Below are 17,729 nucleotides of genomic sequence, written 5' to 3'. Positions count from 1 at the left end.
GCGGAGCAGAAAATTACTCTGCATCGTGAAACATAAATGTGAATATCGTTAGAGAGACTAGACGTTTCTTTGCGAAATTATTAATTAGCTTTAATTCCGTATATTATAATTACCTCGTGATTATTATTTGACCGTTATATCGAAAATATCGGGAGGGATTCGAGCTCCGAATCTCTTCTCATCCAGTTCGAAACGGAATCCGGAATTTGAAATCGAGGTCAGTCGGTAATAGAGATTCGATTTTGTTGAATATGTAGATAATGATTTTATTGTTTATCGATACGTCAAAACTTATTCTTACCGATAAAGAAAATACGCGTTCTTATTTTAATAAAATTATTTAATTATTGCAATAAATCGGTTTTTATTATTTATATTTATATTTTTATTATTTTATTATTTATGTACATTGTTATTTATATTATAATTATCACGCTATTATTCTTTTCGTTGCATAAATAAGATGTTTGCTTATTTTTTCAAAGATATAAAAGATCTTATAAACCTCAATAGGAATAATTTTTACTTAATACTATATACACTTATACACAAGAAATATTGTGTGTGTGTGTGTGTGTTGTTTTATTAGAATTATATTTATTAAAATTATATAACTGTTCGTTTTTGCCAAAGGATATTACGCTGTTAATTCCGGAAAAAGATTTACCAAGAGATGATCTAGCAGAAAGTATGCCAGATGTTTATTAAACGGTGCATTTTGTAAAGGGTCTAATAGGGAATCCATCAAACTGTTCCAAGGCTTGGAGAATGCCACTAACCACCATGGTAACAAGGAGTACAGCCCTTCTTTAGCGGTTTCGTAATAATCTCGACATCTTGCTTGTGAGGAGAAGTCCTTCATGTAATTTCTGCCTATTATTTTAGCGTGTAGAAGTTTGACGACGATAGAGGCACGGCCACCACTCAAAAGCTTGATCAACATGTTGTAGAACAATGTATTTACAATTGGATCCATCCTTTTATGCGATAAAGAGGCAAACATCCAGAGGAATCGCGAAATAATCGGAGGTATATTTAGCAGACCATCCACTGTAATAATAATTTCATCATTGAAGTTATCTGTTTTTAGCACGCAGACATAAAAAGTATTTAAACTTACCAGTTTCCACGATGCATAGACTTGCCCCTTTTACATGATCACGTGGTAAGTTGCATGGAACATTTTGCAAGGTGACAGGTAGATTCAAGTTATTGCCGAATACTCCGTTCAATAGATTTCTACCCTTGCTTTCTGCCTCGTCGAGACTGTGCTCGCTCAACGGTTCAACACCCATATCCATATGCTCGTACTTTGTATTCGTGGACGCCAGAAAAGTACTCATAAACTTGTCGAGGTGTTGCCCCTTTTCTTTTCGCAGTTTGTAGGTCATGCTCTGATAGAGGATACCGATGTCGGGTGTGCTATAGTTGGTAAAGTACGGCTTTAGATTCGGCGTCGTGAGGAAGGTATAGAGGAGCTCACTGCTCCTCAACATCGGCTTAGACAGCAGTCTCTGCAGAAACTCCTCGTAACGTTGACGGTTTGCCGCAAAGGGCAAATGAGGATTCTTGCGCGTCGATAACGGAGAGTCGTTTAGCTCCTTGTCACCGTGGAATTCGGCAAGTCGCGTCCGCAGCGTGTAGAAATCTTGATCCTGACGCAAGACCGTCCACGACTTGGCCTCCGCCACGCTATGAACGGCGATCATATACACTGGTTGTGTACCGCCGCCGTCCATGTGCGGGATGGTGACTCGCCACGTCGTTAAGTCGCGATGAGGCTTATCGCCGAAACTCTTGATCTCGCTGTACGCTCGAGCTGTACAATCTACCTCCTCAACAGGATAGACATGTTGCAGTGAAAACGAGGTACCGTCGATTGTTGATCGTGAAGCACCATCCATTCTACCAAATTGATTGCTGGACCGCGCAGAGATAGATGCTCCTCCGTTTGCACTAATTACAAATGAATAAATATATGCATGTGCTTATATGATTCACTATAAATTTAAAAATTTTATTGTGAAAGCTAATGCACGTAAACTATGTTCAACAATTTTAGAATGTGATTATCTTATTTTCATTTGTGTTTTCAGGAAAATATCATTAGAAAATTATGGTTTCATTTTCTATTATTTTCACTATAAATTATAATATATAATAACTATATAGTTACAAACAGTACATTATCGTCAAATATGTATGAATTATAAACCAGATGACACAGTGTGACATTAAAATCAAAAAATGATATTTTTGAAGGATTCAAACTTGATTAAAAATATATATGTCTACTTAGGAACATATATACTTACTTGGCTGCAGTGACTTTTGCTTGTTCGGCTACTAAATGACCACACAGAAGTTTATATAACTAAAACACGAAGTGTTTTTTAAATGCAAAAATTTATACATTAAACATTAATTTCCTAAATATTGAAGATTAAATATTCAAGAGACCAGCTAACAATAATATGGGAAGTAGATGAGAATAAATCGCGAAATATGTATTTACCTGATAGCTATGATGGAACGATGGCAGACAAGTATTTTCTAAGAGCGCGTGTGCTTCTTGATGAGCTTCATAGAAAGATCGTGACGTTCGTAGTTCTTGGATTTTTTCTGGTCCACCTTCCAATACTAGAAAAATAAACGCATATATGTATCCATGTAATATTCAAAACGAAATTATTAACAGTCAAACGAATTACGCACTTTCTCGTATGCCTTTCGATATATGTAATGGCAAATACAGATATTCTGGGCCGTCAGGATCAAAATATACTGTGTACAAATTTCGAACATCTATGTATAAGCTTTTTTCAGCGCTAGATGACATTTCTGGATTTAACATACGTTTACTGAGATCATCTAAAGAACAGTAAATGATATAAATTATAAAAGTTATCTGTAAAATTTGTAACATAATACATCAAAAGAATTGTACATACCAATATCTAAACAAAACTGAAGAAGATTCATGGGTCCGGATTCTTTGATGTGCTGCATAAACATATATAACAATTGAGGATCATTCAAGACTTCATTCAGAGATGGTTTGAAACAATTGTGTATGATGGTATGTGAATGCATTGCCGTCATCCAAGATTGCAGCATTGGTACATTAATAGTCTTCACTGTACTAGATAAAGAGGTATCACGGTGAGTGGACAATGTCACCAACATATTTATATTTTCTGGATCTGCAAGTGCATCAATAGCTGGTAGTAACACCCAATTGGCCAAAATTTCCCGAAGTATCACCTAGAAATATATATAAACTGAACGAAACGTATAAAGTATTATAATCAGTTGTCACCTCTCTCTTCTCTCTCTTTCTCTCTAAATATAAACTTAAATAAATCATGTGTAAAAATAAATCTCAAAATAACTCATGATACTTTGTTATTTGTTGAGACATGTATGGCAGGTAACAAATGTGGCAGCAATGCAGTGCTTAATCCTCGCAAATAATTTAATTCAGCTTCTCTTGAATAAGCAGCTGGATGGATCTTAGAACTCAGATAACTCTCGACATAATCTTGGGGCATCTTAACATCCAATCTTGACTTTTTGAGAAGGGCGTTCCAATCTTGAGCATGTTGTATAGCCAAGGGAATCAGATCGGTGAACATGATGTTCGCTGTGTCCGCACGTAATAATCGAATAGCGATATTTTTCGCCGCTGTCGTTATAGCTAAACGTAATTGTTGTATAAAAGCTTCATTCGTCGAAAATTCAGAATACCATGTGCAGACATAAATTTGTAATACTTCTTCTAAAAGCTAGAAATTAATAGGTTTTTGTACATATTAGCAATATATATAAGTAAAGTATGCAATATGTAAATTGCAAAATATAATGATTTTTTTATTAATGATTGTAATTACCTGTTCTAACGTATGATCAAAATCCTTCGGTACTTTAATCTTTGTCGAATGTGGCAATAATTTGTGTCTTTTGCAGATGTTATTACTACAAACACTGCATGAATCCTTGATTTCAAATTTTGCAATAAATTTGTCATTTGTAATATTAAATCTCACTAATAAATTATCAATGCACTGTACTAATCGAACAGCATAAAAACTACTAATCGCATAAATACTGGCCACAATAAACACCCATAAAATGCTATGAAAAAATTAGATTAATTAGAAAGTGATTTCTCTCTCTTCTCTCATATATGTAACTCATAACATATATTATTGAATAAAATATAAGTGATATTTACCTGTTAAAGACAATTATAATAAATGCGATAAGTAAAATAATGATCGCCAATATTGCGACATTAAAAAAGTATAAATCTTGCGTCTCTTTGATGTTGAATGACATATTTTCTTTTGCTATTAAATGTGATGTATAATATTAGAAGAAACAATTTCGTTAATAAAGTATTTTTACATTTGACACAAAATTATTTTCAACGAAATACGCACTCATCGTTAAAGCATTTATTGCATCATGAAAATTATCGGAGATATATACGTCATCCTTTTTTATCAGATTTGACAGTTGTTGACAGTTCGAGCCATTCAATCCACAGTGTTTCATATGTGGATTGAATGACAGTTTCGATTACTGTTATATTATAATTATTATTAAGAATCGATCTTTTATCGCATTTCAATACAATAATTCACAGAATTAAATCAGAATCAAAATTCTTTTGGTGTTCCCTCTCCCTCCCATTCCTGATCAAAACAATGATCCAGAATAACCTATTATAGCGAATTCGGTGCATTATCACGTTGTCGTTGTTTGTCATTATATATACGATAATCTCTCATATTTTAATATTTTAAAGACGAGAGATAAGACTGCAAAATGCCTGCACCTCCGGATCCTAAATTTCTATTGCGCGGTAATATGAATGAAAATGTACACAGTTTGCTATTCTGGATTTATTCTGATGTAGAGCATCTCTATGCTGGGGATGGAAAAGGCACGGTTCATATTTGGGATTTGAAAGTAAATATTTCTCTTTTCAGTGAATTCTATTTTTCCATTAGTTTTAATAATTGGATTTAAATGATTATGACTTATTCATTTACGAAAAGATATTTTTAATATAAATATAGATAAGGAATGAAAGATGTTGACAGTTATTTAAAAAAAGGATTAATTACAATTAATTTTTTTGCCTGTATATTATAGACAAATAGGATAAAAAATCAATTATCCGATGGAGACAGTCCCTGTTTTAACTTACACAGAACTAATCAGGCTGATTTAATAGTTCAACGGAGACACGGCATAGTTGATGTATATAAATCAAATGAATCCAATTGGATATTGAATAAGAGCATTGATTATAAATATTGCAGTTTTTGCAGGTAGGTATATTAAAAGATATATTAAATATTGTGAAAGTTTGTTGATACTAAAACTTGATATTAAAACTTCGCATTATAGATCTCAATTGTTGCCTGAGAAGAATGCGATATTAGTCCCACTTGATTCCTCAGTGGTAGGAATATTATCACTGAAAACGTTTAATATTGAATCGACATTAAATCCATCCAAACTATCCTACAATGATAAATTGGGTACAATAATGGCAATGAAACCATTGGATATAAACGATTTGGTTTTAGTCGCTTATGAAGGTGGCCAATTATTGTTGTGGGACATGAAGAAAAATGATATTCTCAGCTCTCTCAGTGTGGAGCAATATCCAATGACCTTTGATTTCGATGTTTCTTTGATGCAAGGCATCCTTGGTAGTGCATCAAATAAGTTGGAGGTATTACAGAAACTAGTAATGCGTAAAAAAAGAGATCATACACAAGTGTGGATAGATTATATTTATAAATTTTTAGATTTTTAAAATATTACCAAATCATACATTGTCCCACAAATCTACAATACTATTGGAGCATGTTTCTGGAGTATCTATTCTTTCTGTGAGACCAGATAAAAAGTTTGTCACAGCTGGCTGCTGGGATGGATGTATCAGATTGTTTTCTTGGAAAAAATTGCGGCCACTTGCGATATTAAGAGAACACAAAGAGAGTATATACGATATTGTTTACTCGCAATGTGAAGTCGAGACATATGATACCAAGTGTTTAATGGCAGCCACTGGCAAAGATGGCTGTATATCGATGTGGGACATATATAATTAGGAATTACAAATGTGTATATGTATATATAAATTGCATATTTATATGAAAAAAATATAAATTTTTTATATTATATATATACATATATATAATTATTTTAAAGAAGTTATCTTTTCTCATAAATGTATCTTTCACGATGATACAAAGGAAAAGATTGCTGAATTCTTTTATGGTCATTATTACATTATTTTTTTAAATACTAAAGTATTCTATTTATTATACATTTGTACATATGCATATTTTGTAATATTATTGCCATCGGATTATATGATACGTTTTTTTGCCAACTCTAAGTAACGATAGATTATTACTTAATATATGGATGCCAGGTACAACCACCTCATTTAAATTAGTGATTCTTTGATGATTTACATAGAATCCACCTGCCTCTATGATCCGTTGCGCATCATGATCGGTCTTGAAACATTTTGCTTTCTTTGCTAGTTCGTATACAGTGAGTCCCGGCTCGGAGAAAATATCCACTATGGTTGCATGTTCAAACACATCTGCCAATTCCGATGCATTCATTCTCACAAAAGATTCGATTGATTGATCATACAATGCTGCAGATGCACGCTTTGCAGCCAACAATCCATCTTCTGTAAGAAAAATCGTAGTAAATAATAATAGATAATATATCATAATAGTCTTCTCTTATCAAACTTACCTCCATGTACTAAAAGTGTAACTTGCTCTGCCAATAATTTTTGTGCTCTTCTATCTTCTGGATTTTTCATATGATCAGTCACAATATCAGTAATTTTATTTAATGGTATAAATGTAAACAATTTTAAGAACTTTTCAATGTCAGAATCTTTAGTCCTAATAAAATACTGATATAACTGAAAGCTCGAAGATTTTGTTGAAGACAACCATACTGCGTTCAAAAGAGATTTCCCAAATTTTTTTCCACCTTCGGCTGTTATGAGCGGTAACGTTATACCGAAAACCTCCGTTTTTCTGGTTTTCGTGATCAGATCATATCCAGACATAATATTACCCATTTGATCACTTCCGCCGATTTGGAAACGACAATTATATTTCTTCTTCAACTGAAACCAATCGTACGCTTGGAATACTTGATAAGTGAATTCAGTGAAACTCATCCCCGTCTCAGAATTTAATCGCGACTGGACAGAGGACCTGCCCAGCATTGTGCCCATTCTAAAATATTTCCCAATACTTCTGATAAACTCGATAACGTTTAAATTCGTATACCAATCCAAATTATTTACTATGATCAATGGTTTCAGATTGTTTTGCCTGTTTTTCCAAAAATAAATCTGATGATTATTAAATATAGTCTCTATATTCTTTGTAATAGATTTTAAATTCTCCTCAATTAGAAATTTTTCCATCTCAACCCGTTCTTTCTTTCTGTGACTAGGATCGCCTATTAAACCAGTAGCTCCTCCTACCAGGGCTATAACTTGATGCCCCGCTCTTTGCCAGTGCAAGAGATTCATTAGAACGAGTAAATTACCAATATGTAAACTATCTGCTGTTGGATCAAAGCCAGCATAGACGCATTGTCGTGACTTGTTTAATAAATCTGATATTTTATTCCTGAGGAAAAGATATATGTGTCATAATTATATAAATAATATATTTGTGAATGTCACGAGATATAAAAAAATGCAATTTTATATAAAATTTATATTATAATTTAGTATTGTTTTATACAATTTATATAGAACTGCATCCTTTTTTTATTTTATAAAACTAAAATATTTTTTACGATTTTAAAATATACTTACGTACTGGTATCGGGGAATATATCTTCGAACATGCCTCTTTCATGAAGCTTTAGTATATTCTTGCTACAGTAAAATCTACGCGTTTTATCAAAATCAATGCGATTGATAGCGGACCATAATTTTAATAAAGTACGAGCATTCATTTTACAGTACATTTGTGAGAACTTAATGCTAGGATATCGATAAGTATCTTCGAATTTAAGAAATCAGATTTTGTTTTGCATTTCTTGCATGAAAATATACAAGTTATAGCACTATAATGTTTGTCAAGCAATCAATCTTAACCTCAAATACTATACGCACGTGCGATAGCTATTCCAAACTACGAAAGACACACGTGTGTATCAAGCATTGTATTTTTTGCCTTAAGGCCGGTTCTACAATAAGTCGTATGTCGTTAATCGTAAGGAAATTGACCAATCACAGTCCATAATTCCAAAAAAAAAAAAATTGACTGTGGTTGGTCAATTTGTTTACGGCTAACGACATACGACTTATTGTAGAACCGGCCTAAATGCAGAAGAAGATTATTTACATTGATGAATTTTAATTCGTGAAACGAATAAAATCGTAATATAGAATTTTTTAATATTTGATTGCAAAAACTAGAATTATATATACCTATCTCATATTTTATCAATTCATATATATATCTTTCGATCATCTTTTCTAATTTTTGTAGTTTAATAGAAATTTTTTTGAAAATATTCCCTTAATATTATTTATACAGAGACATGCTCAGGAAATATTCTAAAATTCGGGACAAAGTTTTAATAAATTTTTCTTATATTATTTCTTTAATAGATTATTTTTTGCCTGTTTACATATATTATACTTTTATTATTCTATAACATATATATTTATCCATAATTTAAAAAAACACATAATATAATTAAGTGATATTAATTAATCAAAAATTACAAATATAAATGATTATTAATAATTATAATAATGATTATTATAGATGAGCTATTATATATATATGATTATAAAAACTATAGTTAATGCTAGAGTATATATATATTCAATTTTCGATGCTACAGATGCGGAAAATTTATATTATTACATTTCTCTTATTTCAAACATAGAAACATTTTTGTATACATTTTTGTCACAGCCTCTTCAACCTATTTACAAAAAAGATTTCATCTTTTTATAAAGACGACAGAATTTTATAAATCTTTTTATAAAAAAAGCTTTTTGTAAAAATGTTGAATTTACGACATATTTATTGCATGTAATAAAGTATTTCGGTCTGCATTTATCAGAATTTCAATGTGCAAAATTTGATCCTTGCAACAAATTAAAATAAGATTCTGCGGCAAACTCTTGAAGTAACTAATATTTAAATATTCCAGTGGATTCATCGCTAGATACATCAATGATAACACATTTATCAGATATAAAGATTTTAGCGAAGTAAACTGATCATTTCAAATTCAAATATTTTAAAGAAAGATTTACTTAATTCTTTCAGCAAAAAACTTAATTCGTTCTTCGACAGATATCTAACATTTTTTTAAAAGCGACAGATGAGCAAATGCTTTAACTTTAACATATTAATAATCGATCTGATGATTTTCTCTGCATTTATCGGAATTTAAATATGAAAAATCCGATTCCTGCAAATTCACGGTAAGATTCTGCGGCAAACTTTTTAAATAATTAACATTTAAATATTTAAGCGGATTCATCGCCACATACACGTCCATTGATGATGATACACTTGTCAAAGATAAAGATTCTAACGAAGTAAATTGATTATTTTCCACATTCAAATATTTTAAAGATGTTAAAGATTCACTGAATCCTTCCGGTAGAAAACTCAATTTGTTCTTTGACAGATCTAATATTTCTAAAAGCGACAGTTGAGTGAATACTTTAGCATTAATCTCCTCGATTTGATTCCCTCCTAATAACAATTTTTTCAATTTCGGCATTCGGTCGAAAGCGTTCGAAAATATATTCTTAATATTGTTACAATTAAGAGACAAAACGCTGATTACTGTTTCATTTGAGATCTGTGGAACATCCTTGAGCTTGTTAAAACTCAAATCGAGCAATCTCAAAGATTGCAATTTTTCAAATATTTCCGAATATAAGTAAGTTATTTTATTTGCGGATAAGTTCAAATAGACTAATTTGTTAATGTCGTCGAAAGTGTTCGATTCAATATAATCAATTTGATTATTGGAAATGGAAAGATAATGTAGATTTTCCAGGCCAGCCATCACTAGACTATGTGAATAAATATCCTGACTATACATATTATGCCCATAACGTCGATTATATAGATTATCCGAATCATCACGTGAATCATTATACTTCGTCATATATTTCAGATTATTATTATCCAAGTTTAGTGCCAATAAATTATTTACTTGTCTTTTATCAAAAGCCAAAGAAGTGAATGAGTTACCATGGAGGTCAAGAAAGTATAGACTGTCTGGCAATAGCTCTATAAAATTAGTATTTGTTATATGGTTATCGGAAAGATCTAGGATATTCAGTTTTGGAAATGGAGTTTTGTCTGTAGAAATTTGCAAGTTATTGATATAATATCTACGAATAGATAAGATTTGTAAATTAGGATAGTCTTCGGAAATGTCTGATACCGGCTGGTTGTAATAGTAGTTATTAGATGATGCTACATTATTCAGAATAAGGATTTTTAAATTTTTGTGACCTCCAAAGTCGAAGAGTTTATTCCAATAGACGTTGTTAGAAAGAATTAATTGAGTCAAATTAGGAAGATTGTTGAAAGCGCCCTTCTCGATACTCTGGAGATGAGTGTTCGTGAAATTGAGGCAAGTAATCCACGGACTACTAATAAAATCCCGACCAATAGAGGTGATTGTTGCGTTAGCAAAGTTAAAAGAAATTTTTTCATTTTCGCACACATGTTCGAAATTCACATAATTAGGAAATTCCAAAGAGATTTCCATATCATTGGCTGTTGTTAGCGTGGACCACGAGACAAAAATGATGATCGTAAAAGAGCACTTCACGATATTGGATCTCTGCAAATATAAAAAATGTCTTTTAAAAATATAGAATAAAAGATGATTTTTTAAAAATATTATTACAATAAATAAAATTATATTATATTAATGACAAAAATTTATATAATTATAATTATTATAAAAAAATTAGATATAAATCAGATATAAGTCATAGCGAATACAGTAATATAGTAAAAAATCCCATTTTTATAATTACATAATAAATAATAATTATTATAATATCGATATTTCTCTATATGAATCTAATATTATATTAATTTTATTATATATTATAATATAAAAAACTGTATAATAATTATTATAGAACAAGAATATAAAAATACATTTTTTTCAATATAAAAAATATATCAAAAATGTTTTATTTATTTAAAACTTTTTCAAAATATACAAACTAGACGTACCATGTTAATAAAATGCTTTCTTCACAAAATTGTTCAAATTAGTTGCTAGTTTCTTTTATGGATGTACTTTTCATCACAATTGCTCTTAGAATACTGCAGTTATAGGTTATACCATGCCAGTTTTCTGATAAAGAAACTAAACCGATATAACATCGCTCAGCATAGTCAGCATAATGGATTGAAGAGCTACAAACATGCTATAATCAATATGCACATGTTTATTCGTGAATAGATAAAGTAATCGTAAATAGATAATTTGTTATCTCGTTTATGTAACTCCGGAGGTCCATTCCGGATACAGCGCGTATATTTCTCAAGAAGTTGTTTCAATATAATATATTCAATAAAATAAGTCAAAACCTTTTCTGATACAAAAGCTTATTTTATTATAGAGATTTTAAGATTATCTTTTTCTATATTTATAGAGTAAAATGCATAAAAAGAAAATGCATGCATATGAAAATCTTACAATTTATGATAAAAGAATATAAAAGATTCCTAAATTGTTATCTACATATTAAAAGAAAACATATTTTTCAATATTTATGATTTCGTTATTTTTTATGCAAACTTTTAAAAATATCTCATTAGAATAATATCAAGAAAAATATTAAAAAATGATAAGAACTGAAATAGATTAAAGAAACATTGTAAAAATTAGAATTGTGTATCTTATGTTTTATCAATTAGATTTTAGATTATTCCCAATTTATCTAATTTTTGTAGCTTATTAGAAATTTTTTTAAAAATGTTTTTTATTTTCAGTATTTATACAGATATATGCTTAGAAAATATTCTAAAATTCGGGGGACAAAATCCAAATAAATTATTTTTTTATATTATTTTATTTTTTATCTGCTTACATATACGTTATTCCATTTATTACTGTATTACGTATGTTATCCGTAATTATAAAAATCATGTAACATGATTAATTGATATTTAATAACTAATAAAAATTACGAATATATATGACTATTAATAATTATAATAATAATGATTATATATAAGAAATTATTTTCTTGGCTCGCATTTATTGGAATTCCAAAATGAAAAATCCGATCCCTGTACTAAATTTACGGTAAGATTTTGTGGCAAGTTTTGGAAGTAGCTAACATCTAAATATTCCAATGGATTCATCGCCAGATACACTTCCATCAATGGTGACATACTTGTCAAAGATAAAGATTCTAACGAAGTAAATTGATTATCTTCCACATTCAAATATTTTAAAGATGTTAAAGATTCGCTTAATCCTTCCGGTATAAAACTCAGTTTGTTCCTCGATAGATCTAATATTTCTAAAAGCGAAAGATGAGCGAATGTTGGAACATTAATCTCATCGATCTGATTTCCTGCCAATAACAATTTCGTCAACTTCGGCATTTTTACGAAACTGTTTATAGTTAGATTCTTAGTAATATTGTTACAATTAAGAGACAAAATGCTGAGTACTTCACTTGAGATTTGCGGAACGTTCTCGAGGTTGTTAAGACTTAAATCGAGCGATCTCAAAGATTGCAATTTTTTAAATGTCTCTGCATGCAAATGAGTTATTTTATTTATGGATAAGTTTAAATAAACTAACTTGTCAGTGTCCTCGAAAGCGTTTGATTCAATAAGATTGATTTCATTTCCGGAAATGGAAAGATAAAGTAGATTTTCCAGGCCGGCCGTCACGAGACCAAAATGATACGGATTACGTAAATCATACCGATTATATGGATTTTGAGTATATGCATATGGATTATATCTTTGATAATTATACTGTTGATTATATCGATCGTATGAATCAGACGCATCACGCGAATTATTATACTTCTTCACAAATTTCAGATTGTTCTTATCCAAGTTTAGTGCCAACAAGTTTACTTGTTTTTTATCAAAGGCAAAAGAAGTGAACGAGTTACCATGGAGGTCAAGAAAGTATAAACTGTTTGGCAATAGCTCCATAAAATTGGTACCTGTTATACGGTTGTCGGAAAGATCTAGAATTTTTAATTTTGGAAATGGGATTTTTGGTATAACTTGCGTAGGTGACCTTAATATATCGGAATTGGATTTGGAGACTTGAGTTTCTGTAATAATTTTTAAGTCATTGATAAGATTTTTACGAATAGATAAGATTTCTAAATTAGGATATTCTCCGGAAATAACTGCAGATGATATGGGAACATTATTCTTAATTACACTATCCAGAATAAGAATCTTCAAGTTTTCGTGACCTCCGAAGTCGAAGAGTTTGTTCAAGTCGATATTGTTGTTTGAAAAAATCAGTTGAGTCAAATTAGGAAGTTTGTCGAAGGCGCCCTTCCTGATGTTCTGGATATGAGTGCCGGCGAAGTTGAGACAAGTAATCAAAGGACTACTGATAAAATCCTGATCAATAGAGGTGATCATTCCGTTAGAAAAATTTAAAGAAATCATTTCATTCTTGCATAGATATCCAATTTCAAGTGACTCATTCACATAATTGGGAAATTCCAAGGAGATATCATTGGCTATGGATGGCATAGACCAACATATGACAATAATGATTGTAAAAGAAAACCTCATCAGAGATTTCTGCAAATATAAAAAAATATATCTTTTAGAAATATGATAAGAAATAGTTTTCAGAATATAATATTATTTTAATAAACAAAATTATATTAATTAATATTAATAACATTAATGATAAAAACTGTATAATTATAATGTGATAAAAAATTATTATGTGAAATAATGAAAAATATACAATACATGAGTTACAGGATATATATTATATATATAGAATAAAAATTTTCATTTTTGAAATTATATAATAATTATTATGACATTAATTTAGTTATATATCACGGTAACATGAAAACTATATAATAATTATTATAATGTGAGAGTAAAAGTATATTTTTCCTTAATGTAAAATGTATAAATATATATAATAAAAAAAGATTTTATTTTATAAACTTTTTCGTAAAATAATATAAAAATTAGGCATACCATTTTTATAAAATCCTTTGTCCAAAAAAATAAAGTTCAAGTTATAGTTGTCAATTATTTCGCCGATGTATTTCACACAATGACTGCACTTTGAATACTAGTCATGCTGTTGTGTCAATTCGGATGAAAAATAATATCGCTCAGATATACATTAAGGACATGCGATAATAACGCCTACGTTAACTCCTAAAATAAAGCATGATAATAGATATTTTTTTCTTAATTTATATATTTTGCATCAGAAACTAAATTCACTGAAATCGTATTAGTTTCAATCTCTAATTTTATTTATAGATAATTGAATTTAAAAACAAGTATTTTCTATCTTATGTTATGTGACCCGGATTTCCGTTTACGAATACAGTATAAATTTATCAAAAAGTTGTTTTATTCTATAATATATTCAATAAAATAAATCAAAATTTTTTCTCTGATGTAAGCTTTTATTATAAAGATTTTTAATGGTTATGCAGTAGTTCATTAAAATAACATCACATAGTATCAAGAAGAGTATTAAAAACGAAGAAGGTTGAAATAGATTAAAGAAACATTATAAAAACTAGAATTATCTAATGTTATATCAATTAAATCGTCTTCGATTCATCAAATCTTTTTAGCTTTCTAAAAATTTTTTGAAAAATATTTCTTAATATTTATAGACACATGCTGAGGAAATATTCTAAAAATTGAGACACAGTTTTAATAAATTATTTTTAATATTATTTCATATTGTTTTTTGTTTAGTTACATATATGTTATTCTATTTATTATTATATTACATATATTATATGTAATTGTAAAAAAAACATATAACATGATTAACTGTATTTAATAACTAATAAAAATTACTAATATAAATGACTATTAATAATAATAATAATAATAATGATTATATATAAGAAATTATTTTCTTATATATAATCATATCGGCCTGCATCTATCGGAATTCCAGTATGAAAAATTCGATTCCTGTACCAACTTTACGGTAAGATTCTGCGGCAAATTCTTGAAGTAGCTAACATCTAAATATTCCAGTGGATTCATCGCCAGATACACCTCCATCAATGGTAACACACTTGTCAGAGATAAAGATTCTAACGAGGTAAATTGATTATCTTCCACATTCAAATATTTTAAAGATGTTAAAGATTCGCTTAATCCTTCCGGTATAAAACTCAGTTTGTTCCTCGATAGATCTAATATTTCTAAAAGCGAAAGATGAGCGAATGTGGGAACATTAATCTCATCGATCTGATTTCCTGCCAATAACAATTTCGTCAACTTCGGCATTTTTGCGAAACTGTTTATAGTTAGATTCTTAGTAATATTGTTACAATTAAGAGACAAAATGCTGAGTACTTCACTTGAGATTTGCGGAATGTTCTCGAGGTTGTTAAGACTTAAATCGAGCGATCTCAAAGATTGCAATTTTTCAAATGTCTCTGTATGCAAATGAGTTATTTTATTTATAGATAAGTTTAAATAAACTAACTTGTTAGCATCTTCGAAAGCGTTTGATTCAATCGAATCAATTTTGTTTTCGGAAATTGAAAGATAATGTAGATTTTCCAGGCCAGCCATCACTAGTCCAAAATTATGCGGATTATCTGAATTATACTGATCATATTGATCATATGGATTGTATGGATCATAGTTTCGATTATATTGATCATATGTATTATATTCATCAGATGAATCACGTGAATCATTATACTTTCTCACAGATTTCAGATTGTTCTTATCCAAGTTTAGTGCCAACAAGTTTACTTGTTTTTTATCAAAGACAAAAGAAGTGAACGAGTTACCATGGAGGTCAAGAAAGTATAAACTGTTTGGCAATAGCTCCATAAAATTGGTACCTGTTATGCGGTTGTCGGAAAGATCTAGAATCTTTAATTTTGGAAATGGGATCTTTTGTATAACTTGCGAAGGACCTGACCTTAATATATCGAAATTGGATTTAGAGACTTGAATTTCTGTAATAATTTTTAAGTCTTTGATACGGTTTTTACGAACAGATAAGATTTCTAAATTAGGGTATTCTCCGGAAATAACTGCAGATGATATAGGAACATTATTCTTAATTACACTATCCAGAATAAAAATCTTTAAGTTTTCATGACCTCCAAAGTCGAAGAGTTTGTTCAAGTCAATATCGTTGTTTGAAAAAATCAGTCGAGTCAAATTAGGAAGTTTGTCGAAGGCGCCCTTCCTGATGTTCTGGATATGAGTGCCGGCGAAATTGAGACAAGTAATCAAAGGACTACTGATAAAATCCTGATCAATAGAGATGGTCATTTCGTTCGAAAAATTTAAAGAAATCATTTCATCCTTGCATTGATGTCCAATTTCAAGTGACTCATTCACATAATTAGGAAATTCCAAGGAGATATCATTGGCTATGGATGGCTTAGACCAACATATGACAATAATGATTGTAAATGAAAACTTCATCAGAGATTTCTGCAAATATAAAAAAATATCTCTTTTAGAAATATAATAAGAAATAATTTTCAGAATATAATATTATTTTAATAAACAAAATTATATTAATTAATATTAATAATATTAACGATAAAAATTGTATAATTATAATGTGATAAAAAATTATTATATGAAATAATGAAAAATATACAATACATGAGTTACAGGATATATATTATATATATAGAATAAAAAGTTTCATTTTTGAAATTATATAATAATTATTATAATATTAATTTAATTATACGGTAACACAAAAATTATATAATAATTATTATAATGTGAGATAAAAGTATATTTTTCCTTAATATAAAATGTATAAATAATAAAAAGTGTTTTATTTATAAATTTTTTCTCAAAATAATATAAAAACTGAGTATACCATTTTTATAAAATCCTTTGTCCAAAAAAATTAAAGTTCAAGTTAATTGGCAATTATCTCGCCGATGTACTTCACACAATGGCTGCACTTTGAATACCAGTTATGCTGTTATATCAGTTCGGATGAAAGACTATAATATCGCTTAGATATATGTATATTAAAGACACGCGATAATAACGTCTATGTTTATTCATAAGATAACAGATATCTTCTTTTTTTGTTTTCTATAGGGTGATTCAGAAATATTTGCACAAACTTTGCGGGTAAGTTCTCTACATATAAACAAGAAAAAAAGTGTCATATATGTCCCATATATATCCGATAATGCTTGGTTTATGAGTTATAATCGAAAGATTACATTCAACGACAAAAACTGACAGAATATACCTACAAAGACACATGACCAATGTAATACATCTTTAGTCCAATTATTTATCTACTCACAATTCACAACAAATGCTCGAAACGTCCTTCATCCGCTTCAACGTACACTTTAATGAATATGTCGGATGGATATTATATGGATTGTTGCTTCCTTTCAAAGATTTCATGACGATTGTGAATGATTCGCA

The 17,729-nt window shown here is 29.6% G+C and overlaps 6 protein-coding genes across 7 annotated transcripts; 1 reads left to right on the top strand and 5 right to left on the bottom strand.

Moving 5' to 3' along the window:
* Positions 1–410: 410 nt before the first annotated feature.
* Positions 411–4,903, bottom strand: LOC138934638 (sorting nexin-14). The gene is made up of 10 exons (XM_070298601.1): positions 4,443–4,903; positions 4,235–4,349; positions 3,891–4,134; positions 3,402–3,785; positions 2,952–3,264; positions 2,716–2,871; positions 2,516–2,640; positions 2,316–2,374; positions 1,121–1,956; positions 411–1,050 (listed from the first exon to the last, which is right to left on the bottom strand). Exons 1-10 carry the CDS (start codon positions 4,555–4,557, stop codon positions 638–640), a joined length of 2,760 nt encoding a protein of 919 aa, XP_070154702.1. The 5' UTR covers positions 4,558–4,903; the 3' UTR covers positions 411–637.
* On the top strand, positions 4,517–7,404 carry LOC138934640 (guanine nucleotide-binding protein subunit beta-like protein 1). The gene is made up of 4 exons (XM_070298604.1): positions 4,517–4,974; positions 5,161–5,339; positions 5,419–5,749; positions 5,826–7,404. Exons 1-4 carry the CDS (start codon positions 4,831–4,833, stop codon positions 6,129–6,131), a joined length of 960 nt encoding a protein of 319 aa, XP_070154705.1. The 5' UTR covers positions 4,517–4,830; the 3' UTR covers positions 6,132–7,404.
* Positions 6,259–8,165, bottom strand: Tyrrs-m (Tyrosine--tRNA ligase, mitochondrial). 2 transcript variants are annotated; one of them, XM_070298602.1, is made up of 3 exons: positions 7,886–8,165; positions 6,796–7,694; positions 6,259–6,727 (listed from the first exon to the last, which is right to left on the bottom strand). In XM_070298602.1, exons 1-3 carry the CDS (start codon positions 8,038–8,040, stop codon positions 6,378–6,380), a joined length of 1,404 nt encoding a protein of 467 aa, XP_070154703.1. In that variant the 5' UTR covers positions 8,041–8,165; the 3' UTR covers positions 6,259–6,377. The 2 variants fall into 2 exon arrangements, with proteins under 2 accessions (XP_070154703.1, XP_070154704.1); XM_070298603.1 differs by having other exon boundaries at positions 6,260–6,727; positions 7,890–7,959.
* Positions 8,166–8,722: 557 nt separating this feature from the next.
* Positions 8,723–11,598, bottom strand: LOC138934688 (podocan-like). The gene is made up of 2 exons (XM_070298695.1): positions 11,310–11,598; positions 8,723–10,905 (listed from the first exon to the last, which is right to left on the bottom strand). The coding sequence occupies exons 1-2, from the start codon at positions 11,310–11,312 to the stop codon at positions 9,445–9,447; spliced, it is 1,464 nt and encodes a 487-aa protein (XP_070154796.1). The 5' UTR covers positions 11,313–11,598; the 3' UTR covers positions 8,723–9,444.
* Positions 11,599–12,169: 571 nt separating this feature from the next.
* LOC138934697 (podocan-like) lies at positions 12,170–14,375 on the bottom strand. The gene is made up of 2 exons (XM_070298704.1): positions 14,292–14,375; positions 12,170–13,874 (listed from the first exon to the last, which is right to left on the bottom strand). Exons 1-2 carry the CDS (start codon positions 14,292–14,294, stop codon positions 12,324–12,326), a joined length of 1,554 nt encoding a protein of 517 aa, XP_070154805.1. The 5' UTR covers positions 14,295–14,375; the 3' UTR covers positions 12,170–12,323.
* Positions 14,376–15,053: 678 nt separating this feature from the next.
* Positions 15,054–17,285, bottom strand: LOC138934725 (leucine-rich repeat-containing protein 15-like). Its single transcript, XM_070298747.1, has 2 exons — positions 17,158–17,285; positions 15,054–16,754 (listed from the first exon to the last, which is right to left on the bottom strand). Exons 1-2 carry the CDS (start codon positions 17,158–17,160, stop codon positions 15,213–15,215), a joined length of 1,545 nt encoding a protein of 514 aa, XP_070154848.1. The 5' UTR covers positions 17,161–17,285; the 3' UTR covers positions 15,054–15,212.
* Between the last annotated feature and the right edge of the window lie 444 nt (positions 17,286–17,729).

This window comes from Polyergus mexicanus, unplaced genomic scaffold, assembly GCF_030449975.1.
Source record: "Polyergus mexicanus isolate NDT 795.1 unplaced genomic scaffold, iyPolMexi1.0 SCAF_7, whole genome shotgun sequence".
NCBI classification, from domain to species: Eukaryota; Metazoa; Arthropoda; class Insecta; order Hymenoptera; family Formicidae; genus Polyergus; species Polyergus mexicanus.
The sequence above is the reverse complement of the archived record's forward strand: the minus strand, read 5'-3'. Positions and strand labels throughout refer to the sequence as shown.